We start from the raw sequence: 27,212 nt of genomic DNA, 5'->3' as shown, positions 1-27,212 counted from the left end.
AAAATTGTAAATTTTTAACCACATACTTCTACTTGCAAAAAAGCTTTAAGACTGTCAGTATTTTGCTTTTGCTGCTGCTTGTGAGAGCAGTCTCTTCCCACATTTTACAAGGAGTGGAGAATCAGCAGTGTTACTTATTTGATAGCCTGCAATCATTCTACAGTTTTCTGCAAATGCTTTAATCTCAACAAAATTATGTTCAATAGTATTAAAAGAATTTTGTGGTATTGGACACGGCAACAGATTAACAATCCAGTATTTTTCACTTTTCAGGGACCCGAAGGTGGCACAGTAGAACAATTGGTGTTAGTACTTTTTATGTTCTTCCTAAATTATTTCAAACATAAAAAATCTTTGCACAATGATAAAAATGTGTTCAAATAGAGGAAGAGACAGAGTATGCCTTGTTATGTTATGATCATTACAGAGGGAAAGCTGCCCAACCTAGAACTTTGATGAAAAGAGAAGGTGGAAACCTCATGAAGAAAGCCTGCAGTCAAAAATAAATGAGAGACTGGCTATCGCTACCAAACAGTTCATATGTGTTCAGAGAAACAGTTCACTGAGCAGATGAGGTTAAAAAATCTCACATTCCAAGTGGACAGCATCAGCATTCTAGATGTTTCAGTGCAATTTTTCAAAATTCAAAGCTTTACTGTTCCTTAAACTTGCAAAATAAATCTATAGAAGACTTGATGCCATAGGAATCCTGAAATTTTTCATTAAACAGTTGTTTTTTATGATTCTTTGTAGTGGAGGGGGAGTAGGCAGTGCGTTCCTATGTACTTTGTGTGCTTCTGTTTCCTCATATGTACTTTATTTCTACTTCTAAGTAGAAATTAAGTATTAGAAATTAGTTATTAGTAAGACATAAAATTTTCAGCTGTACTTCCAGCTTAAGGCACTGATCAGTCCATACGTTGAGCAGGATTTGATAGTGTTACAGTGAAGTGATGAGAGGAGATAATTAATTTGGTTAGAATCTAAGACACAGTCTCATCTCTATTTTCCCCCTGCTTATTGCTAATAAATCAACCTCTGACGATATCATTAAAAATTCCGTCAGAGGTAAATTACTAAGAGCAATGAAAATGGTATTTCATTTTTGGAAAATTCTGTGTTATTTTGTCTTCAGCAGTTAATCTCTGTCACATGTTGTATCTTGCAACAGTGTGCTGTGTGTTTTCAAAGTAGTCAATAAACAGTTTTACTAATAACTGTTTACTCTGCACTTTAATCTTCACTTTTAAAATTTGTTTGTTTAACACGTCTGCACTGAACAATGCACACACAAAATTTTACAGTGAGACAAAAATATAATCTTATCTTTATTAATACACCCTGTAAGCTTTGCTTGCATTGCTAAAAACATGTATAATATTAATATGTTTGCATTACTAAGACCATCAAAATGTCTGATCATACTATTTTAAGGTTCACTTATTATCAATTACATAATTAGTTTATTACATCTATTTTCTGGCTGTATGCCTCTAAAAATGTTTCATTCTGAAGCCTGAAAATGTGTGTGGCATGTTTCACATCATTCTTTTCTCCTCTAGATGGCCATATTAATCTTTCTTTTCAGCATATATGTATGGAACTGACATGGCATTTTGTGTAATGTTTTTAATAGTTAAATAAAGAAAGCAAGATAATTTTGTGGGTTTTGTTGGGGTATTTTGATGATGGAATGTTCTAGGAGCACTTTAGTTCATTCTATGAAATTTAGGTTTTCAAATTTTCATTCACAAATACCTGCTTATGACCAGTGTGTGATCCACTTTATTTATTTGTATAGCGCATCTGATGCACTTAGATTTTGATGAGTTTTAATATCTATTTTAAATGAAAAAAAAAAAAAATTGTTCTTAGATGCAAGTATTTCTACAGACTCCAAGCTATTGTAAATATATAACTTTTGCAGTGAGCTCCTCATGGACAGGCTTAATTCCAGGATATCTCTAAAGGAAAATCTCGTTCATTAGAACATCAATATGATAACAAATGTCATCATCAAAAGTAAAATGGTACAGAATATACTTTTCACCTGGAATTTCCAACACACAAATGACTCAAAACTGTTAATCACAGAAAAGAGAGAAACCTGTATAACTACAGTATTTCTTGATATGTATGTGTGGACGTAACCCAGTCTCTGTGCTTAGGCCCAGAGTTCTAGGTTTGGCTCAAAGTTTGAAGTCTTATTTTTGCCAGTAATATTCTTTGTATTCTTTCTCATGTTACCCAATAAAGTACGGGTACTTATTTAAGTGACCTTTTCTCCTTTTCCCTGATACATATCCTGATATGATTTCCCTTTCATTTTTTATAATGTGCATCCTACTTTTTGTATTATTCCCTACCATTTCAAATGCTCTTATTATCCTGTTGAATATGTAGTAATTTCCTTTATGTGCTCCAATTATTTATAATATTTGGGAATAGGGGATTAATATAGGCTGTGATATTACACATCTGTTTCAGAAAATAAAGAACAAAAATAGGAAGAAGAAGAACCACAAAAAAGCAAAAATAACATCATAAGATATTTCTGCTAACAAGGAGATTATGAATTGAAACAGTGATCTAAACAAGGAAGTGTATTTGTTTTCAAACTTTCAATTTAAAATTGGCATTATTCTTTGAACTTTGGTAATTGGAAATATATTTTAGTATCTGTATTGGTCGTGATCTTAAATGGACCATGCTTTCTTAATAACTTCAGTTTCAAAAAATTTTCCTGAATTTTAGAAACTCAAGCATTATACAAGCAAGTTGTTGTGTCTTTGTTATCTCTATAAGCTTCATAGGCAAGTACAATATATTTTCTTTAAGGAAACAGTCCCTTATATTCCTAAAAATGGAAAGTTTAAACTTAGAAGTGTTAGGGTAAATGTACTGAAATTAAGGCTTTTGCAGGCAGATGTCAAAAGCTGTAGGTTCTTCTTTGCTTTTGAAATCAAGATTCTCTGAATCCCTTGAGATGAGAAAGGTAGACGAGGGGAAGAAAACAGTCTTTTTTTTTTTTATAGTTAATTTGTGATGTTCTTAAAGCATGTCTTTCCCAAATCACCTCTTTTAACAGCTGTGCAAAACTCCAGATTAGCAAGCAAGCAAGGGGGATTGATCCCAATTCTGAGGCAGAGTAAGAGACATCATGATCGAAAAAGTAGTAAGCTTGCTTACTTAGCACACTTTATTTAGCTATGGATTACCAGCTCAGTACAACCACAAGTTCCATCTCCAACCTATTTTAAAGGCTTTTTCTAAGTTCTCAATTGATAAAGCCCTGCAGCTGAAGACAGGTTTGTTCAGAGGCTCTATTTCCGAGATTGGCCCAAGTGCCTTACATTTCACAAGGTTTTTTGGAAACATATGGAAGCACTAAAAGACTGCAGTGAGAAAACATAAGTTCTCTTAAATGAGAATCTGCTGCTCTAGCAGGCATATGCTACTGGATTTTATCCATCTTTTCCATATTGTGAAGGTAGAGTATGATGTTATTTTTGTAGTTTATGTTCTCCACTTTTATTCTTCTCTAGGCTTTCGGCACTTTATGTTGATGTATCTGTTGGACATATGTTTGCCATGCTCCTCTGTGTCAATCTTCGCATGTAAGGGTGACTGTTCTTCTGGAATCTCTTGGATCTTATTCTTGATGCAGCTTTTTGCCTTTTCTTTCTCTCTTGTTCATGTCTTGGGAAAAGTCTGTTCACTGAACTATTTGAAGTATATATAGAGATTTTTCTTTCAGTATCTTCCCAACATAAACACTAAAAGCTCTTTCATAAGCACCTCAAAACTGGTATACAGGTGAATCTCCCCAGTTTGTTAAAGCAACCTGGGGGAGTTTTCCGCAGTAAATAACTTCTGTAAACCAGGATCCTACTTCTTCAGACTTGTTAAGCTAAGGTGAAAGCCAGTGGACAGGCTGAGAGAGGAAGAATGGATCCCTCAGTGAATCCCTTGATAATCATGTTTTCCAGTTTGGTTTCTATCATTATTCCTTGCATATAAGCAGATCTATTTTCAATCCAAGTGTGAATGAAGATTTACTGTTTCAAAATCATGGAGTGAGGGCCTCAGTATGGTTGTATTGTGTTCAGCAAAATAAGGCCACAAGGTTCTCTAAAAATTGGTCTATCTATCTGTACATTTCAGATGCTAAGAATTACAGGCAAAGAAGATGGTTTACGTGGAATAAGAACTATGAACTAGTATTCAGACTGGAAGGCTGAAAGCTCAGTTGACTACTAGATCATAACTTAAATAGTTACTTCTCTTATTTTTCCTCTAATGTGCTTTAAATAAATGAATTAGAAATAAAATGGAAAGAGTATTTAGGAAGAAGGTGGCCACCCATTTTTCTCTGCTGTGTCTTTATCAGATTACCTGTGAGATTTCTCTGGTATAGTAACTATTGGAAGAAAAAACTCTTTTTGTCCCTCAGCTTTGGATAGACCTAGGGCTTCAAATAGTACATTCATCAAGATACTTTGAAAGAGCCTTCAGTCAAGACACTTAAGACAAGTCTTAAGTAATCTTCAGAGCAGTATTACCCAAATGTTTCAGAGTGCGTTTTGAAGACTGAGTCGTGTTACAGCTATGAGATAGTCCAGATATTCATACTCGTGTACCTCAGCTGTTAGTACTTGTGTATTATCAATTGATATAATTCTTGATGCACTTTTTAGAAATTTTTGGGAGATAAAAAGGGCATTTTTTAATTACAACATTTCTTTAGTTGATCCAGCTTCCTCATGCTTGTTATGCTATTATGTATGTGGGCATCTACTCTTGACACTTCCTATTTTAAGAGTAACTTAAAATCTTCACGTAGTACAGGAGAAACTGATGATGCAATACTAGTGATACAAAGTTCTGATCCCTGATTATGTGTGTCTGCCTCCTATTTCTTGGTAAATTGAGTGAGTCTTCATTGGCTCCAAGCCCTTAAAAATTGAAGAAAGATAATTTCTTGTAGTTTTGAAGCCTCTGGAGAGTGTGGCAGTTCAATCCATAGCTGTATTAAGGGAATGTTTATGGGATAGTTTTGTGTAGTACAAAAGATACTTTCGTAATTCAAGGATTTGCAGAATACTGTCCAGACTTAACTTGATTTGCATTGCTTTCTACTTAAATTCTCTGATACTGTGGTTTGTTTTGGTTTTTTTAAAGAGTTTCAAAGTAGCTTCCTAGAGCATTATGACAGTCCTCTATTATTCTTCTATAATAGTGGAAGACAGTCAGTTCTGTTAAGTATTTGAAATTATGATGCATGTTTCCCAAAACTATAGTCAACTGAGAATTGCAGAGACTAAATTGATTTAAAGATTAACTTTTGTCTTTTATTCAGTTTTACAGAATTCAGTCTTTTTTACTTCCCAAGAAAGTGTTACCCTTTGTCTTTTGAAAAGTTCCTGATAGCAAGGTACTTTTCATGGAAGTAATTCACGTATTAGGCTATGATCATGTTGCAGTTATGGCTCTTTACCTGCATGAATGGCAGACAAGAATAGTGTTTACAGAGTCTGGAGACCTGGAACGGACAGAATTCACAGATAGGGGTGGAATGTACGTGTGTAATTCAATATTCTTGTAATTTTCTTGAGGAATATTATGGAGGTGGCAAAATGTAAACATGGGATTTAAATGCAAAGGAGATCTGTGTCTGAGTTTAAACACAGTTTGGAAGAGAATGGAGTTACCTTGAGAACTTTCGGGTTGAAAAGCCTAGTAGATGATACCAGAGTTGTGCACAATAAGTATCTTGTCAACCAAAGGAAGCACATGAAAGTGCTTGATAGAATGAATTTGAATAATTCTGAAATCATGGATCTACCCCATGATTAGCAGCAGAGATGCTGGAAAAAGATGTTAAAGCATGCATGTCATCTACTTCTGAGAGAAGAAAACTAGTAACAAAGTTAGTGACAACGGTAAGATTTTCAACAGGAAAATTCCTTTTCCAGCTAGACCAACTCCAACAAGGAGGAAAAACTGCCTTCCAATGGGAAAGGGTGCTTTTTCCTGATGTGCACAAGTGAGCAAAGCAATCTCACAAATTAGGTTCCTCCTGCCAGCATTTTGAAGTCTTTGAAGAAGTACCCTTTGCATTGATGTGAGGGCTTTGAAGAGTCACCCTTAGCAATGTGATGTCTCTGAAGTGAAGTAAATCATACATTAAGAATTACAGGAAAGTTTCCATTTTATTGTAAACTTGCTATTTGGTTAAGTCTCTCATCTATTTGAATCTGGGATTTATGTGTCATTAACTGGGAAAAGTTCACATACATATCTGTGGCTGAAATAGTTCCTTGTGGCATTGTATTTGATATAGATGTTCCACATTAATAAAATGTAGAACTGATTTGTGATACAAACACAAGAGGTAGTACTACATCAGCAAAAAAGATCACTTCCTTGATGAACCTAGTGCTTTTGCTGATTCTGAGAGTTCACATGGAAAACTGGGTATTTCTTTTACTAATATGATCTAAAAGCTGTTGGCTATGGGCATTTTTTTTTCTTGTGATTATGGCAATCTCTAGTGATATAGGGGACCAGTTTCTTTGATCTTTATGCATGTATACCATGCGACATGTCTTGTTCTGAAAGACTCCCACAGAATAGACAAAAGAAGGTACAGTTTTCATTAATCTTAACCCTAATTGCAGAGATCCCATGGCTCTGTCATGGAATGAGTGACTCAGAAACAGGATTGAACAGCAGACTGGAAACCTCTGTGTAGACATTTTTTTGGTGCATTGGAAAAAGGAATTTTACCCTGCATACACCCAGTACTCTACTTCCTGAGAATAGTCATGCTACTTGGTCAGCAGAATGAGCAGTACTTGTTATATAAGTATGAGAACCAAAAACGTTATTACAACTTTACATAAGAATATTACAAAAGAACAGTTTATCAGTTCTCCCTCCATCGCGCCTGTGGATAAAAGGATCATTCTTCTTACCTTTAAAGGTTGAAATTGAAAGATTTTTAACTCTTGTTAGGACTGTTTTTTATAATCTGATCATATTACGTTTTAACTGTCTCTTTGGTAAAAGAAGAACAATGGGTTATTTTAGTAACGAAACTCCTTTTGTTTTGTTACCTAGTCAGTGTAGATTATTTTCCATATGCATAGGTATCAGTTTCATAGACACGCTATAACTATATCGTAAGTATTCTCTTGGAGTTATTTAATGAATATTTTGTCCTTGTACAAGATAAGCAATGTTACCATTTTATCTAATAACATGTATTTTATTGTTAGGATTACTATTTTCGTAGCTACTTTAATTGTTTATATTATTTATTGGGACTGTATTGTATCCGAGTAAACAACATGAAATTGTGTCTGTAGCTTCTCTGGAAGCAAAGATTTGCCTTAATTTTTTTTTTTTTTCCTTGTTAAAATAATCTCTTATGTGCTACTTACAACACTTTTGTGTTACAAAGTGATCCTAACTTTTAGGAATTATTGGAATATTTTCTTCAGGGGAAAGGGAAAGCATGATATGTTATATTATGCAACTTGAAGTCCTTTTTTTGTTTGTTTTGTGTTGGGCTTTTTGGGGGGGTGATGGTGTTTGTTTGCAATTACTTTTCCTTCACTGTATTTACAAGTAAGCTGGAAATACATCCTTAGCTAGTGTAATTGCCATGCTTCTGGTCATTTCAGTGTGGCTGAAGGTTATCTGCTGTGATGGAATCATGGTCGTATGAAAGCACATAGGAAAGCGCAAAGGGAAAATTATTTTATTATGGAAATTCTGATTCTGTTCTTAGAGAGAAGCTAGCAGACATGCTTAACTGGGTATAAGATTTTCTGTGTGGAGTCACCTGTGCCCAATTAAATTAAAGCTTGATCTTTAAATTTGTAAATAGGAAATTCTGCTACATTCACCTTCCACACCACTTAATAATCTGCCAGCATGTGTTTTTATGTATGTATTTGTACATTTTGCGTAAAAAAAAAATAAAAATTACCCAGCACTGTATTTGAAACCTGTGCACTCAGTCTTGTTGAACCATTCTAAATTTTGTCCTTAAAAGTGTTTTTTTTAAAGCTTTTCAGTGACCGTGATTTTTCTATTTGTTTTAATTTTTAAAGAAGATTTATGACACTCCTTTGCAAATGTATCAATTTGTTAGATAAAGGTTAAAAATTAGATACATTTTATTCATGTTAAAGTCACACCCATCTTATTTAAAGGCAGCTTTGACTTAGAGTTGCAAGCCTGAGGATATTGATTTGAATTATGCATGACTGTCTGGTAAGCAGTTCCATTAGCCTGCTGGATGGATAATGTAAACATGTTCAGAATTTTAAGTATCCTATATGAGCGGCAGGTTAAAAATAGAGCTGATAAGAGCATGTGTATCTGAAAAATCCAAATCTTGGAGAATGAAACTACAAAAGGTTCATCTCTTCAAGAGGCTGAGTTCAGGTGTGATTTTCTTTTCTTTGAAAATGTTTAGCCCGAACAAATACAGCTTATCTATAGGACTTGAACAGGTGACATGATTGCTGTTGTTTATTGCAAAGAGTTGACATCTGTACCAGGAAACACACTCATAACCAAAAGGTCAGGGTCAACTCTGCATCTTTTTGCAAAAAGGAGGGGCAGTGTCTGTTTAAATTGGTCAAGATTAACACTAGTGATTAGACTAATTTCTTCATATCTACAAGGAATCTTGTTTAGAATGTTACTTAATTTGGTCAAACTTTCTCTGGCTTCCAATATCTCATAGTTCCTGTATTTGTTATATCTGATCTGTTTGGTTATCCCTGTATTTTAGCAATCTGTAGTTTGGTAGTACGTGTAATGACTTCTGAAACTTTGTTTTTAAATCCTCAGCACTAAAAATGCTGTGTTAATAAGATTTAAAACAGGTAGTATATTTTTAGAATTTTGTCCAAGTTCCTGCGGATTTTAATAGAAAAAAGACAACTCTGAAATAAAAAGTACAATGCCATCTATGTTACTTTTTATTAAGATTTATTATACTTCGAAGTGTTTCTGTTGCATCTGTAGCATTTGTGGCGATTTGAGTTGAGTGAAAATCAAAAAAACCTATTACACTTATTTTCAAGACCTGATGGATAAAAACTGGAAAAGTAGTCTTAATTTTGCATTAATTTGTAACTTCCATCTCAAAATTATTTTGCTTGGGGTGCTTCATGTTTGGCTATGTTAAATTCTGCACATAATGCAAGAATGGAACTATTTTTAGATTATGAGAATAACAAAAGATAATAATGATGTATTTCCCCGAACTTTACAGTGTTTATTTGCTTATTTCTTAGTATAGAAATAATCACATGAAAATTTGCAAGTAAATGTATCACTTAAAAGCTCTTCTTGAAGATTAAGTTGATTGTACTGCTCTGATATCTTTTTTTCTTTTCCTGACGAATCTTGGATCATGAATTGTATGTCCACACAAAATTTGGCCAATAGGTAACTCTTGAGTAGGTCTGGTAAAATTTGAAAAGATATTTTGAGTTGATGGTCATTTTCCCTTGTATTTGAGGAATATTTTATCTGTTAAGAGACTAGTGTCTAATGCTCTCCATTAGAGAAACTCATCATCCTGTTTGATAATGGCTGTTATCTTTGACTGTTTTCAGAGCTAAATTCCTGTCCCTGGCAATGAGAACCACTGCTTTGAATCATCTGCTTTTCCTGGTGCCATTTGCTTCCTGATAACAGGAAGGGGCTTTAAAAGAAGAAAATCTTTGGAAATAAAAAGATTAGTTGTCATTAGTGTTAAAGGCAATCGGTTGGCCTTAGAGGTATAGGCAGCAACAGTGGCCATTTCCAGACAACTTTGAGATTCTGTGAAGGAAGAACTTAAGAACCCTTTTTATGAAGGATGTTAACAATGGTAGTTATTTCTTAAAAAATACTAGTTTGCACTTCATTTCTACTCAGAGAGGAATGGGGGATTTCTTGTGTGCTTTTGTGCACAGTGCAGATAATCCAGGAGAGTATTATAAAGAGGAGCTATATATATGGCATGTGTAAAGGTGAATGTGATGGCGGGAGTACACAGCCATTGTGCAAATATCTCCACTGTTCCAGATGCTAATATTTTTGTGAGTGGTTCCAACATTAAACTACATAACTGGTAATATTTTGACAATACAGATGAATTACCATAAATACCACAATGTAGCAGTCAATTTTGCATTCCTTTTCATTGTTCTCTAGCTTTCAATTACTTCTAAATTTTCGGGGTGGGGGGGGAAGTGAGGTTTAATTATAGTTGAATGTTTACAGTAAAAGCATTATGTGGATGGATGGTTTTTGGCCCCAAAAGAGAGTATCATAACCTGAGACAGTTCAAAGTTAAATTTAAGAGTTAAAAGTAATGCATCTTATGAAATACATGCAAATGTAAGTTTAACCTACAGTGACACTAGTAGAAAAATGAAAACATTTAGTATGTCTTTAGTTCATATGTGCTTGTGGAAAACTTACCAGAATTATACCGTTATTTCATGGTGTTAATATAAACAAGCGAAAGAGTCTGGTTTTTATGCTTCAGTGTCTCTGGCTCAGATATTATGCTTCAAAATCTCTGTATTTTAAAGCAAGGCTGAGCTTGTCGATATGAACAAGTCAGGTAAGTTGTTTGTTGAGTGTTTTGCTGTGATACTTAGAGAAGTTTAGATAACCAAGGAAAGGGGGCAAGATTTTTCTCTGTCTCTCTAGGTCTTAGTTGCCTTTGTGGCACTCATTTACGTAGCTGATGTCTTTCCATAGTTTTAATGGAGTGAAAGTTGGGAGACAGTTTTGAATGAACCAGGTTCATATTACAGTAATTTATTTTTCCTTCTGGTTATTCCCCTTTACTTCCGGTACATTAATACAGATTTTGTTAGTATCAGTGCTTGGTTTTTGAATCCTGTGTAAATTTTGCTGTCTGAGTGGGAGAGAGTCTTTTGTTTTTAAGAAGAGGTCAGAATACAGCAACATAATGGGAAAATCAGTTTACTAACTATCCTCTTCTTCACTGATTAGTACAAATTATTCCCAGCTTGTTGGAATGCAATTTGCATTTGAAAATGCCCATAATAAATTGATATAAAGAGGCCTAACAATTTCTGTTTAAGGGAGTTTTATTTACTCTAGTTTATGTCTAATCTTGGAGTTGCATACAATATTTCTGCAACTCCTTTCTGAAATGCTTGGTGAAATTTGCTGCATTTTACATCTCCAGTGGATATACTGATCTACACTTAAACTCTCTCAGTTCAAAATAAACAGCAAACTCAGAATGATTCTGTGTATTCCTGTTTTCATTTTAACACTGTTTTAGGGTTGATCAGATTAAATTGTTTTATTTCTGCACCTTTTTACATTTTGTTTTCCTTGAGCAAAAGTACTAGATTTCAGATAGAAAAGAACCTGCTTGTTTATTTCTTTACAAATGTTAGTGTATGGCATACCTCAATTTTTTTTTTTTTTGGGGGGGGGGGGGGGCGGGGAGAAAGGAACACTTCCAAGGGGTTAGATATTCATACTCTATAGATGGCTCAGATTCCTACTGTGTCAGTTTTCTGGTGTTTGATAAGGCACACAAAGCGGTTGTGGGAGAAGGCATATCACTTGTATCCATGGTAACTCGAAAGATACTTTGGAACTCAAAAGGATAGAATAAGCCAGAGTAATAGGTCTCATTATAAGGGCAAAATACGTAAAAGGTTCAGGCGTATGCTTTTAATTAGTTGCTAAAAATAGCTAGAATCAGAGACGATGCAATGAAACAATCATTCTTAGTGTTAGAAATGAGCAACATTTGAAATCTAAAGATGTGCTCAACTGAAAGGCTTTTATCTTGCCATCTTATGGGTATTCGGTCCATGAATACTAATAGATTTGCTATGGTTTCTTAATCATGCTTAGGACATGAGAGTGCACACTGATAAAAGCTAGTGCAAGTCTCATATGACTACAAGTTTCAGAAGTTCCATAGTGATGTTAATTCTCATGGCTGTGATGCAGCTTCTTATGAATAGCATGTGCAAAGCATTCTCTTACGTTTTACAAGTGCACTGCTTCAAAAATAAATGTAATGAGTGCTTCTATGTAGGGATAATAAAAAAATGATTGAAAATGCAGATCAGCTTGAGATCAAGGATACAGTATTTTTCAGAATAAGTCACTTTAATTAATTTTAAAATAGGAAGGTAAGCAACGGGGGAAAGCGTGAAAATGTAATATGAAACTTGAATGGATGGACTAGAATTGAATCCTGGGGAACGAAAATAGAACAATGTATGAAGTACAAGGTATAGGATATTTGAATAACCATTTTAATAGAAATATTTTAATACAGTGAATAATGTTAAAGTTTTCTATTTGAACAGCAGTGTTTGTAAGGAATCCATCTTGTATTGCACTGCAATTCTCCACATTATTTCCTCTGTTGCTATAGAAACTAATTCTAGTGCAGCTGTGATCGCTTATCAAAATTCTAATGTTTCAATACCCATTTCTTATTTTGAGTTATTTAAATAGCCTTGTCTTACTTTGAATCAAACTGCACATTTTATCACTGCTGAATTGTTGACTGGTCAAAATGTTAATGCAAAGTGATAGCAAGTGCTGTTGTGGTTTTTTTTTCTGCCATCTAAGCTATCATACTTAAAGTTTGAATAACAAGCAAATTAGGGTATTTTGACTTGGTAAATTATAAAGGTCAATATTTGCTGTCTAACATCAGCATTTTCTAATGGATATTACTTCCTCAGCGTAATCGTAATTACATTTAATATTTCAGAAACCTTAAATTGTTCCTGTTACTGATATGTGGCCATGCTGTGTGTGTGTATATATATGTGTGTTTACATATATGTCTGTGTGTGTGTACACTATTTTTAACTTAGAAGTGTGTATCATGGCATGTTCATTTTATGAAAGTAAAAATTTCAGTGATACTATATTGTCTAAAACTAGTCAGCCGCAAGGTATACTGCAGTAGAATGTCACCAGTTAACAAAATATTCTGAATCTCTTTTGCTCCTTGTATTATTTGTTTCTTTGGGGTTGGGTTTGGGATTGGGGTTTTTGTGGTGGTGGTGGGGGTTAGTTGGGTTTTTTTGTTTATTTTTAACAATGAAAATGCTATGCTGGTAGGTATAGGTATTTAATGCAGGATGCAACAATGTAACTAGCATATGCAGAAGAGCTATACTTGCCTGTGAATTGTTAAACTGCTGTATTATAGAAGGAGCTTTATTAGATACTTGAAATACCTGTCTTCGAGATGATCCCCATCCTTTAGTATTATAGTATTGAATTGAGTTTTTCAATATATGTTGTAGAATTAGTGAATAACAGGTTGAAAAGGACTTGTGGAGGTCATCTAGTCTGATCTCCTGCTTGAAAAAGAGCTAACTTCAAAGTTAGACCAGGTTGCTCAGGGCCCTAGCCAGCAGAGCTTTTAAAACCTTCAAGGCTGTTGATTACACAGCCTGTCTGGGTAACCTCTTCCAGTCTATAGCCACTCTGATTTTGAAGTTTTTTCCTTATATTTAATCAGAATTTCCTTTATTGCAACGTGCACGTATATCAGTTATAGATCAGGTTTATAAATAGCTTAATAAAGTAGTTTATTAATAAAGTAATTTAAACTCTTAATGCTGAGATCTGAAAAAATTAGCATTCTAGTTATGAACCATGTTAAACATAGTTCTGCTGAGTATGTTTTCAATTGTAATGTTAAGATCTAAAACCTTTTTTGACACTGAATTATGAGAAAGAGTGGGATGGTAATAGATCTGGAGACGTATGTTACATACTTTCTGATGTAGCAAAGCTACTGAAATGTTCCAGTAGTACTTTTCAGGATAATCACTGACTTTCTAATGAGCGTACACTAATTTCATGTAGAGTGAAATAAATAATTTTCAATTTTGAAATTATCATACAAACATTTTGCAGCTGTAGCTGTCAGACTTTGATTACTAATTAACTGCTGTGCACCACCTTTAAGTCTCTCATTCAACAAGCAGCATCAAACAGTAATTTCAAATTAGGTATATAAATTTTTGCTAGTATAAGAAAGGTCCATGAGAAACAAATTTTGATGGATATGCATGTTTTTACTCTGTCACAATGGCTAGTAAGTTTAATATTGTAGGTATAACACCATGTTCATGACAAGATGATTTTCCAGTTAGTGTTTTGAGAAGTTAAATGGGTTAAGAATGATATGCTGCACTCTGATCCTTGATTGTTCAGTGCTATTGTTTCTTTAGGTGGATGACATGGAAGACCATTTCCTCTCCTGCTCTTTGTTGAGGGCTGAAGCATTATTCTGTAGACCTTTTGAGCCATCTGTATGCAATGAGCAGCTTGGCCACTGTTCTCTCATTCTCGTAAGCTCTTGCATAGGTCTTATGACTGGTGCTGTGGATGAATGAAAATATCTTCACCAGCCACTCATATTCGTCTAGCCCTGTCAATATGCAGAGAATTACCTGTTTTGTGAATTATATGACAACTATGGAAACATAGCAACAACTACATCATATATTACATATAAGCCTAGTAAAGCAGCTTGTCTGTGATAGTGGGAGGTCTTGGAAGCATTGTAAAGTAGTGCAAGAAATTTAGTTTTGAGTGTTTCTTTATGCCTGGAGAAACTTGTTTGAGGCCTTGCTGGAGTGAGGGAAACAGACTGACATCTCCCTGCTGCATAATCCTTGCCTTTTCTGTGAATTCGTAGACCTGTTACGAGGAGTGTGAAGGGAAGATGCCTTGGTTTTCAAGCATATCCATTTCCTGTGATTTCACAGTGTCTATTTTGCTTTTCTTTTTCTGGACAGTTGGCCCCAAAAATGGTACTAGTGCCATTATTCCTAGGCATACTTTCTACAGGCACTAATATCTAAAAGGTTTTAGAGGAGTTCTTGAGCATATATATACAATTTTCTTCTATTATTGACCTATTAGGTACTCCTGCAAACTGAGATTGTCCTTGTTGTTTCTGGCTTCTAGATGTTTTTTATTTGGTAAAGTTATGAGAGCCATTTCAAAGGCCAAAAAAGCTGAACTTTCTAGAATCCTTTTTACAGGAACACTCTAATATACTGCAGGAAATAGTCCATTTTACTAAAGCAAGTCACTGAGCCAGTGTGTCAAGGAAAGAAGGGGGAAAAGTGCCTGAATAGATAAGAGAAATCAAGGTCCTTTGGAATCTCAGGATCTGAATAAATAATTACCACTATCTCCCCACTCAAAAGGAAAAATAATAATAAATCTAAAATATAAAAAGAAATGCTTATTCTGGGAAACATCTTTCCTCTCCTGGAATGTAACTAGCTGTTTTCTCCAGGTTGTGCAGATTTTCACCTACAAATATGGATATTCCCACCCATCAGACATCACTGATTTCTCTTTTATCTCTTTGCTCTGTTGACATTGCTTTTTTCTCAGATCTGAACCACTTTTTTGCATGTCATGTGTTGTTTTATTTTCCCCATTCCTTCACCTTTCTTCCTCTGTCATTTTTGCTTTGTTGTTTTAGCTGTTTGTAATTTTTCATTCCTGTTTGCATCTTGTCTGTGCTTTATTCCTTTTTGCTCTTTTTCTCATTTTCTATACAGATCTACTAAGTTTCTCTCCCTTTATTTCTTTCCTTTGTTCATTTACCAACAACCTATCACTTTTTCCTGAATCATTGCACCTTCTTTCTCCTTTTCCTTTTTTTTTTTTATTTTTTTCTTCTTCTCTTTACTTTTTTACCCACCCTAATACTGCATTTTTTTGTTTTCCTTCTCTTTGACTACAGAGCTGATGATAATGGGAAATTCTGTGGGGGTGTATCTGTTGAGAAGCTAGTGGCTTGGAGGTTTCCATTTTGGTGGTGGTACACAATTCAGGCAAATTTTAGATTAATAATAATTTATAAGGCTTGAAGTAAAAAAAAAAAATAAAAATAAAAAAAAGAAACCAGAAGGAACAGCTAGGGTACTAGTCTTAAAAGACTTGGTTTCAGTTCCATACTTCATTGGAAGCTTTCTGTGATTATGAACACTTCTGAGCTAGATTCACAGCAATCTTTATTACCTCTTATTTAAACCTGTACTTTAGTTCTCCATCTGTAAAATGCCAAACACATTAACTTCTACTATTATAGTAGTACTATTATTCACCTTAATACATATTTCACTTACATATATTAACAGTTACGAGATACCCAAATTGGGATCATATAGATATGTTATGTAGATGGGCAGAAAATTTAACCCATGCCCTACTGAAATGGTTCATGCAGAATCATTGTAGTGCTGCTTTGTGTTAGTGATTCACTCTAACAGAGTATCCTTTGCACTCAAAATTGCTATGAAAGTTAGGCAAAGGAATCAAAGCAAGCTTTGTGTTCCTATTCTGGAAGCAGTTCTTGATTGAAAATATCTTTCCTGGTTCATTTTCAGCAGTTAGGGTAGTAATAAATACAGAGCTAAAATACTAGGGAACTTTACATCATTTTTTGAAAAAAATTACAAAATGCAGCTACCAAGGTGAAGCAGTTTTTAAGAAACCATGAAGTTATTGCATTTTAAGTTGCAGAACGAGTTCTCACTAAAGGAAGTAGTTGTATCTTATTTAAAATAAAAGTATGGAAAAAAGAATGATGGTTTTTTGATAATTAAGGAACACATTTAAGTGCAGTATATACTGCTGAATGGATGTTGTTTATGTCATAAAATGAATAATTATTGGGATCTTTTAGAGGGGGTTTCTGTATCTCTTAGAAAACTTCATGTTCTTTTTTTATTTTTTGTCAAATAAAAAATGAATGTGCCTGAAATGAGCTGCAAAAATATTATAATGTTCAAGAAAATGATACACATAACACATTAATCTTGCTTTCTAGTAACGCTTTCTTTCCTCATTTGAGACCAAATAGAATGAGAGCAGGAATATTACAGGAATGTTAGCTGTGTGTTACAATACTTAACTGGGAACTGATTTTAGACCTCTGTGGGATCTTTTTCACCTTTTCAGCACTTTATCCTGCTGCTCGACTCCTGTGCTTAATACAGCAGCTGTAGTGGTATTAAACTGGACTAAAATTTGAACTATAATTTAAAGTGAAAATTTTACTCAAATGAAGTATAGCAATGACAGGAAAATATTTTCAAAGCCCACATCCAATTGCTATGGTTCAGAGGTATGAGGGGATGCTAGTATGCACACACTGGTCAGAAATGGGGATTCTCAGGGGCCTGAGATGGTTTACAGTGAGTGAAGTTTTCAAAGCTTTTAGCTGTTAAGCTGTCAATTTCTGTTAAGCATCTGTAAATGCTGGTGAGGTAGCTGAATTTGGGTGAATTTTCACAGGGATGATAAAAGGCATTTCGTTGTCACCAAGACACCAAGATTTCAAAGCCAGTTGTCAATCACCTTCAGCAAGCAGGACTTCTAGTGTATTTTAAAAAGGGGGGGGGGGGGGGGGGGGAGCGTCTATTAATTTATTTAACTTACTATCTTTTTGTAAGTGGTTTTTTCTAACAATTTTGGTAACTTGGAAAAAATGAACAGTGAACTGAGGTGCAAAGGAATACCTGTTAATTTATGAAGTTAGCCAACATCGCGATCTGAAAAGTAGTGTTGAAGGAAAGTTTGATGCTTATAAAAACAGTAGAAGTGAAACCAGCATCTAAATGGAACTGAAAATAAGTTTTTCTACCTAAGGAGCTGAATTAACATACTTAGTACAAATGTATTTCCTTAAGGAAATACAATTATGGAAAGGAAGGCAAACAATTTTACAGTTTCACTTCTTAAAGAACACTGCTTCCAAAAAGCTTTAAAGCTGGATGTAGTTTCAGAAGAGTTTTTGAAGTCTCCTTCCAAACATAATTTAAAAAAAAAAAAAAAGTTCTGGAAAGCTTGATTTATTGATATTTGCATCAACATGAGATTAAAATAGTGAACCAATTGGTTTAAGCAGTATTTAGATGTATTTTGGACAGCTGGAAAGTATAAATACAGAACCAGGTAGCAGAACTTCTTCCTATTCAAATTATTAGAAATACTGTATAAAGAATCAGAGAATGATACTTAAATTGAAAGAAAATGAATTCAAGAGATGCTAATGTATAATTTTCATTGAAAGACGACCAAAATATTTGGGAAAGAAACAAAGGAATGTCTTTGACAGTTAGTTCACTATAATGCTTTAATAATGTATTTGTAGTTTAAATGTTCTAATTTGGGCTAATTTTGGAAAGAGAAAGCTTGGAATTTTTTACCAGTGCAGCTCTTTTCTGTATTGCTCTGTAAAACAGAATGATAAATTCTTACAAATCAGAAGTGCTCTCATAAGTGCAGAAATGAGCAAATTTCTTTTGTCAGCAAACAAAACCAAGCTGTAGTTCTGAAGGTTCATGATGTAAACAGACAAATTAAAAAAAAAATCACTATGCCAGTATCAGTAACTTCAATTGGTCTTAGACCTTTCCTGAGGAAGCAAATTGAAATTTTAAGGGCTGGACATAAAGATTATTAAATCATTTTGGATTAGTTTTATTAAAAAAACAGAGGAGAACCTTTTTATTACATGGATGACCAGTAGAATTAACCTTAGAAGGTGAGGAAAATGCAGTGCTAAGAACTTCATGTGACATCAGATATAAATGGCAGCAATGCTGTTTTGATTTGTACAGGTCTGGGATTAAGCTGATAGTGTATGGAATTTTCTAAATATTAGGAAACAAAAGAGAACTATTTTTTACTTAAAAAAAAAAAAAAAACCCCAAACAGATATGATTACTTTTCTTGTTTACTGGTGAATTGCTTAATGTAGAAGATAGTTCAACTGTGAATAGAAGTCTAAAATGTAGCAAATACAAAAAGAAGTCTGACAAGAGATTTTTTTTTGTTGTCCATAATGACCCCATACCACTCCATATTCCCCTTTTTTCATTAAGCAAGACTCATGCCATAAGTCTTTTGGAAAAGAAATAGAATAATGCCAAGATAATTTGTTTTATTGTGAAATAATGTATTTTTTCCTCACAAAGATGCATGTAAGCTTTTCATTTTAAAGGGAGAGCCCTGAGGTTTCATTCAATATTTGATGTTTATATTTTATACTCCTTGTAATGTGGGGTAATTCAGTCAACGTAATATTTTTTGGATGGTAGAAAAGTTCAAACATGAAAATTCCATTTGGACTGTCTGTGCTGCATATCAGAAATCTCTAAGGGTATTTAATCATTCAGAATAAGAAAGGTTTCTTTAATTTTTAAACATGTATTTCATTTTATGTTTTATTTAAATTGTCTTAACATTTACATAGAACCCCTTGAAGGCTTGAAAACTTGAAATTTACGTTAGATTAAAAAAATAAATAATTATGAAGCATAGTGTATGTAGAGATATATTAGAGGAAGAAAAGGTACTGTTTGAGTATGAAGATATTCTGATAATTACAAATTACGACTTGCAAAAATTATTAATTTATATAGTGATTATTAGTTTTAAAGGGACTGGAAACCAGATTCCCAAAGAAGTTTTGCGGTAATACTGCCTCCCACAATAGTATGAATATTTAAAGAAGTAATATATATGAGAAGCTCCAAGTTGCAAAAGTGTAGTTAATTACTGCTTATGAGACAGGGGAATTAAAACCACAAGGATAGTTTCTTTTCCCATATGTTGAGAGATGGATTTTCTTGGAATTACTCAGGAAGTGTGGGCTAAGAAAGCTAGGTTTGTGCTGCTGCTGACAACCTTTGGGAAAATTAATTAAGACAGCAAACTCTAAACATTGTAAACATGGAAAGAAACATCACCAGCTTCATGGTGAAATGTTGTACAGCCTAGCGTGGTCCACTAGGCACCAGGACAGAGAGGTGAAATGAGGAGCATTGGGAGCAGAAAGTTCAAATAGTAACTGAAAACCTAAAGAAAAAGCATTTCTTACAGTAAGTTCGTGTATCCTTAAACTGTGATTCCACTCGGAAATATGACTGAAAAAGTTTGTGCTTTTTCTTATAGTTAACCATTGTACGTTCCAGGAATACTCATTTTGACCATGGTTGCTTGTGTCAGGTTTTACTGACAGTCCTTTGAGGCTGATGGCAAGAATATGTATCATCGCCCCTTGGCTTTCAATCAGTCCCCTGTATGGGGACTTATGAAGACAGATTAACCTTCATTGTTTAACAAGCAGTACTAAAAAGGAGGGGTTTATTTCCTTCTGACTTAAATGTGCTAATGACAGCTTGCATACTGTAATTTTTGAGTGTACCAGCAAAATGCTAATCTGCTTGTGTTTGTCAGGTATTTTGCTTATAGTTGTGGTTTCTTCAGCTGTTGAGCAAGGACTTTACTGTTACCACTATATGAGTGTTTTCCCAGCCCCCTAAAGAAGGATGAAATTTTTAATTAAAGCAGTTAACCCTTAAAAGATTGATTATTGAAATCTGCTTATTTACAGCAATACACTGTATTCTCAATTAGAGTTTAGTAAATATTTGTTACTAAACCTCTTAGTTTCACTCACATTATGAGAATGCAAAGTTATTTCACATATTTTGGCTGGAAAACTAGATGTGGGATCCTCATCCTGTTAACTTTCTTTTTGTCTTTTCTCTGTTGTGGCATTTTCTGGCTGGTAGGAACCTCAGGCTAAACCTGATTTGGTTTTTCTGTGATTATTCCTTTCTCCCAGGTTTGGGATATATGTTGGCTTGTTTTTCACCCTGTCTAGGCGAGAATGGTATGGTAATTTAATATGATTAATTTCATTGAGGGAACTGGCAAAATTTATTTTCTATCTGGTTTGAGAGCAGAAAGTTTCTTGGGAAGCTTGCATGGAAACGATGCAACAATTAATTTTAGATTTTTCACTGTAACCATTTGCTTGTTAAGCGTAACTCTTTAGCAGATGTTATTAGCCATGTTCAGTGGTCTTTGGAAGGTATTCTTTGGCTTTGCCACAGTACACAAGTATGCACAAGTGTAACTGTGTGGAAGTTTACACCTTAAATGAAAGGTATAAGGTATGTTACAGACAGTGGTTCTATATGTAAATATGCAACACTTCAGAACATGCTTTCCTTTCAGCTCCAAATGTTTTTCTCCAATACAATCAGTGATAGGCCAGCGTGCATTAGCAGTGGGTTTTTATTTTAAACTTTGATACATATGCAAAATGTTGTTGATGGATTGATCGTTGTAGTTAGTTGTTACTTCTATGTAATTTTTAGGGAAAATACCCAGTATTAGATATTTGGTGTTGCTGTATTCACTTCTGTCTGTGATATCATTTGTCTTTGATATTGTCAGTCATGAGAATGCCTTCATGTAATTCAAATTTGCAGTACTTTCAGAGAGCCATAACATGAAATGATAACTTTATTGCACCATTTAATGTGGGGAGGGGGAAATTAATTTAAAATGAGACATTTTCACTTTAAAAATTAATTTGAAAATTTTGATATCTTTTTATGTAGAGAAACCTTTGTTCAAAACTAGTTTATGCCTGTTTAGACAGTGGTGTCCTTAAATTTTTAAACCTCGATATTTGTTTTAAGAATTTACATACAATTTCTGTTTGGTAAACTAAACTTTCCGAAATAAATAGTTAAAACCAGCCCAGTGTTTCAGCTTTTTCTGAGATTTTTTTGAATCACAGCTAGTTAATAAGAATTGTCTTTTCTTCACTTCTTCCCCGCCTACATTAAAAGTACCTTTTCTGTCACACAGCCTGTGCAGTTTTCCCATAGGGACATATAATGGAGTTCATCAAAGTGAAAAAAGTGAGTCACACAGTCATTTATTTACTCATGCAAGACAATAATGGTGTTGATGGTTACCCGGACATGCTTTCATTTCTTTAGCTTGTGGAAAAGCTGGGAGTTAAAAAGTCTTCGCAGACTAGACTACAAGTGAAAAGAAAGAAATTAAGTCATAGCCACATAGTGGTTATTGTCTCATTTAATGCTGTTTGTTGCCTTTTAACAACAATGAGCAGAAATGTTGTTGCTCTAAATTTGCTAGAATAATTACATAAATTATGAAAAGGAAGTCCTGTTTTCATGGTATAGAAAGGATATTTATTGTCATTATGATTAAAATATCGGTTTAGATTCTAAAATTACGTCTGGTTTCATGGGCACAAGTTATCTAATTAAGAAAAAAAAAAAAAGGTACTTTCCCAGATCTCTCCATGTTTTGCAAATAAAGCTTTCTCACTATTCCTGCATGGCGATTTCAAGATTCTGACGGTCCCACTTTGTTTCCTGTGCAAGGTTTTGTGTGTGTGATTACTTTCTGAGTATAGGATTCCCTGCCTGCTCTGTTTTCCTTTCCAGCCCTGTGGGACTGGAGTTTCAAGACTTAGTGGCACTGGGCCAACAAACAGCAGAAGACCTTTTGCACTGAGTGCTGCAAGAGTAACTTGGAATCACTCTGAATGGTAGGCTGGCTGTGATGGGTTTCTCAGAGAAGAGAGGATTCCTGACAGTGGTATCATCTGGTAGGAGTGCTTGGCGTTGGTTTAATTACTCGTTTGCCTTAGCTAAAGCTAAGAGGAGTTCCATTAGGAGGCCAGTGAAATAGAGAAAAGCCCTGCATTCCCCAGTTATCTTTGAGGCCTATATTTAGATAAGCTCCACAATGAGCTGTCCTGTCCCTGTCCTTCAGTTACTCAGCTTTGGGGATCCGCAATGCACATTGGCTCCCTTCTAGCCAACGTGTCTGGGTTTACTTCCCATGGATGGTGTGCACTGACACCACGGTGGTTTGGGCTTACATCAAGTCTCAGAAGCTGTGAAATGTTCCTGCACGCCACAGTCAGATACAGCCCAGACTTCCAATGGAAAGGAGAACAAAAGGGAGCCTTTCGCGAAGACTGTTTCCCAAGAGAGCCACATTACTGTGTTTTCAGCCTTGTTCCATAAAGGGTAACTCTTACACATAGTCTGTTCATGGGATATGGTTATTACCTCTGAAGCAGTTAAAAGGTTGATGTTTTGGTGAGAATGTAGGACACAGGCAGGGCAAACCTGTATACAAAAATTTTATGATGAAACTAAAATGTCCCAACTTTGTCATGTGGGAAAGATCACTTTCTTAGATGGATCTGAAATCAAAGCTTATATTGTTCTGATGTTAATACTTCCGTTAACTTCCTTGTTTGGTAGATTTTTTTTCTGTGAGTGAAAGTGGCATGTCTGACACCAGAAAACATTCTTGCTTTGAAATTTTTGTGTATAAGTTAATTCTATGTGTAAGGGGCATCAAAATCTTCATTAAAACCCCTACAGAAGGTCTAAACAAAATGTGATACAGGTCTTACCTATCCTTGGTATTCCTTTCATTTCAGCTACTGCACACCTTGCTGTCTTTTCAGAACTCCAGTCAACTGTGTAATGCTGTGTAGTAAAATACAAGGTCAAAAATTGAAATGCAATTATTTTGGATTAGCTTTCTGTATCCATAGCCATGCATCCTGGGTTTATTTTCTGAGGAGGTGTATAATCACATTTCTGTGTATTTAGCTAGTGTAAGTGAGAAGCAGAGATGGTCAGCATCAAGTATTCATCCCAAGCATAAGATGCTCATGGTCTTTTTTCCACTGTCTTTAGTGACTGAACCTAGTGTCTAACTTCTAGACGCTAGGTACATAGCCTATAGTTGTCCTTAACAAGTAATAAAGAATCTGAGATGCTGCTTCCCTTGTTAAATTCACTGGTGCTCAGAGTTCACCGGTGTGAAAAGGCTTGTGTCTGCCTTTATTAGTGACTTATTTGTCTTCAGAGTTTAATTTAATATCTCCCTGAGTGAGCAACAGCATGGGAGGTAATCAGAAGTTTGATACCGTGGCTTTAGGGAGTGCATTTTGTTTCTTTAATTGGTCTACATTCCACCTGTACAGAATCTGACTTAAGATATCCAAAGGTTTTTGCAAGGTAAGCATCCCTGAAATTCAAGCCTAAAATTCTTGTCATGTCATATTTGTGCTATATTTATTTATATATGGTTTACACAGTCCATTGTGACTATATATTTAATACTTTGCTTTTTCCCTGCATCTCTCTCATCTGAGAGATCATTTGTTTCCATTTTTGTACGAATATTTTTCAGTAGTATTTGTTATCTAATTTAAAATGTAAAGTAAGAAAAGACATTTGTAGATTTTAAATACTCTGTCCAGATACTTGGACTTACCATTTTCCACAGAACTGTTCAACAGTAATTAATTAGAAAGTAAGTAAAGAATTTTCACTTATTCTCAGCTAACTGCATTCAGAGGATGAGAAGAACACCTCCGCTAGATGAACTGCAGCCACCTCCATACCAGGATGATAGCGGTTCTCCTCATCTTTCATGTACGCCTTCTGAAGTCGGAGACAGTAAATGTGAATTTTCCCAGTGTAGCAACAGTCCAAGATGTTCATATAAGTGCCCAAGTGAGGGAAGCACGGGACACGAAATAGAAAGCTTTCATAACAAAGGATATGAAGAGGATGTACCAAGTGATAGCACAGCTGTCCTTAGTCCAGAGGTAAATGAAAACAGTTGAGTGTCCTGAAGGGTCATGCAGTGCAACCTTATGAGAGATTTTTTTTTTTTTTCCTAAAGATCTATGTACAGATACATGAACTCTAATATTGCAGCTCATTCATTAAAAAAAGAGTTTTTCAGAAAATGTTAAAATAGGATTTCAAATTGTTCTTTATAGTTATCTTTATGGCATCTTAACTTTCAAACAAGCTTCCAGTAAGAGTGGATTTTTTTTTAAACAAGTCAGAAAAATTCATCACACTATAAGGACTGTAGTCAAAATTCTTTTTCTTCCACATAATTTTTCAAACAACTCAAATTAAAAAAAAAACAGTTAACACTTTTCAGACTGAAAACCCATAATGTAAAATGTTTTTTATGGAAAAAAGAAGTTACAAAGAATTTTTTTAAATTGTTGATGGTAGTATAGAGATTTGTTCCATTTAATTTTCCTTTTTTTCTGCTATAAACTGTAGTGTTATCTGTTTATTTTTACTATGAAGAAATAATATTTTCTGACCTGTATTTCCTGGAAATGTCTTTAACAACCAGTTACTGCACTGACATCTATGGATAAGTCTACATTAGTGATGTAACGTGCAGAAGAGGCTCTTTTTGGTACAAATTTGTCTTTTGTCTCTACCTGAAGTTTTGAAGTGCATATTAGGGAGCACTCCTGATGTGCCACCAGCTGTTTCTGTCTTAGTAGACCTCTTGGTATGTTGATGTTGCATACCTGGGGTGTTGGTGCAACATCTGGAAGGCCCACCTGCTATGTGAATGCAAGGCTCATGTAGCTAGCTGTCTACATGTACCTGATGATCAGCTAGGACCACAATCTATCTGAACTTCATTGCTGGTAAAGACATAGTGTGTACGTATGGTCCTGGAACCCTAACAGATTGCAGCAAATCTAATGCTAGTTCTTCCTGCTTTGTGTCACACCAGTCATTAATGTAAGCATACCCAGTACGAAGTGAGAATACTGCCAACCTTTTGTATAGCCACTCAACAACGTGAAGAATGAAGCTTTCAGAGGAATGAATTCCCATAGCTATGTAGCAACCAGTTTAAAGTAAGAACATAACATCTTTTAATCCAAAAGGCTTTACTGTGGCATCTGTTCATTTAGATGAACAAGTGTATCTTTGATAATACAAAAATACAGAGGAAATAAATTTTTTTTTTACCTACTTAGAATAACTTATTGTAGAAACAGTAGGGTGACCTGTAGTTGTAAATATTTTAATAATATCACTATCAAACTAGTGATATTAATATTTGATAGTGGTAGTATCACTATAAAATTAAATATAGAGGATCAATATTTTGTTCAAAATTTGAAGTGACAATAATTTTAAAGTTAAGTTTAAAATACAGTTTAAGGACTGATGCCATGTACAGGTAGTTCAGAAAGTGTATTCAAAACAGACACATCTTACACAGTTCCAGTAAAATTACGTTAATAAAGCCATAGTAATTTTTGGCACATTTATAGAACCCTTGTGGACTGCAACAAGAGTTGCATTTGCAATAGGTGTAGTAATTCCTTTATTCTTTGCTGGTGTCTCACTGTGCTCGGAATCACTAGCCAGCTCTTAAAGCATTATAATTTCTTAACTTAAAAATGTGTGTATACTTGCACTGAAATAAGGTAGTTCTATCTCATAACAAATGTGTATGGATTTTAACATGTGGGGCACAGAAGAAGAAGAGATCATAAATACAACCTAATTTAATCTGAGCTCTGTCTGATTGGCTCCTGGCTTTTGGCAGTCTTGGCCAGGTAAAGTCTTTTGATTTCTTCTTGGTTGCTAGTCAGCCATCTCCTGAGGCGTTCGGTGTTTAATTACCTTGTTTATGAAATGAACAAAAAGATTATAGTCCCTTCATATTGCTTAGAGAAAGCCATGTATTTCTACACTAGATTTAATAATAGAATACAATAAATAAATAAATAAGAAGCTTTTTTTCTTCTTCTTCTTCAGGATATGTCAGCTCGAGGATCATCTTCACAGCTTCCTAAACCTTTTGATCCTGAGCCAGTAGCTAAATATGGCACACTGGATGTGACTTTTGACTATGACTCACAGGAACAGAAGCTTTTGGTGACAGTGACAGCTGTCACAGACATTCCCACATACAGCAGGACAGGTGGAAGCTCGTGGCAAGTACACCTAGTTCTTCTCCCTATAAAGAAGCAGAGAGCAAAAACCAGCATCCAGCGGGGACCGTGCCCTGTCTTCACAGAGACATTCAAATTTAATCACGTTGAGTCTGAGATGATTGGGAATTATGCAGTTCGCTTTAGACTGTACAGCGTACGTCGCATGAAAAAAGAGAGGATTGTGGGAGAAAAGATTTTTTACTTAACAAAATTGAATCTTCAAGGGAAGATGTCAGTGCCAGTGATACTGGAACCTTCTTACAGTCTGTCTGTGAGTATTAAATGAGGCAGAATAAGAATGCAGTGATATACAGTGTCCTGAATTTTGTAAGAATAGTGTGTATATTTATAGAGTCATCACATCCACTCAATTTTTTCAACAGTCATAGCACCATATTAGCACAATGATAATTTCCTTAGAGCTTCTCTAAGTACTTTCCACCTGCAAAAGCTGCCCATATTTTTCCTTTTAATTACTTAGAAATTTCCAGTCTAT

The 27,212-nt window shown here is 34.7% G+C and overlaps 1 protein-coding gene across 2 annotated transcripts in view; it reads left to right on the top strand.

Moving 5' to 3' along the window:
- Nucleotides 1-27,212, top strand: part of SYT14 (synaptotagmin 14) — a 56,563-nt gene that overhangs the window by 8,932 nt on the left and 20,419 nt on the right. For both annotated transcript variants that reach the window (XM_009812375.1, XM_009812374.1), the window contains exons 3-4: nucleotides 24,282-24,550; nucleotides 26,538-26,987. In XM_009812375.1, the coding sequence (XP_009810677.1) occupies nucleotides 24,282-24,550; nucleotides 26,538-26,987 (719 nt within the window). The remainder of the gene's footprint in view (nucleotides 1-24,281; nucleotides 24,551-26,537; nucleotides 26,988-27,212) is intronic.

This window comes from Gavia stellata, chromosome 2 (genome assembly GCF_030936135.1).
Source record: "Gavia stellata isolate bGavSte3 chromosome 2, bGavSte3.hap2, whole genome shotgun sequence".
In the NCBI taxonomy this organism is placed as follows: Eukaryota; Metazoa; Chordata; class Aves; order Gaviiformes; family Gaviidae; genus Gavia; species Gavia stellata.
The sequence above is the reverse complement of the archived record's forward strand: the minus strand, read 5'-3'. Positions and strand labels throughout refer to the sequence as shown.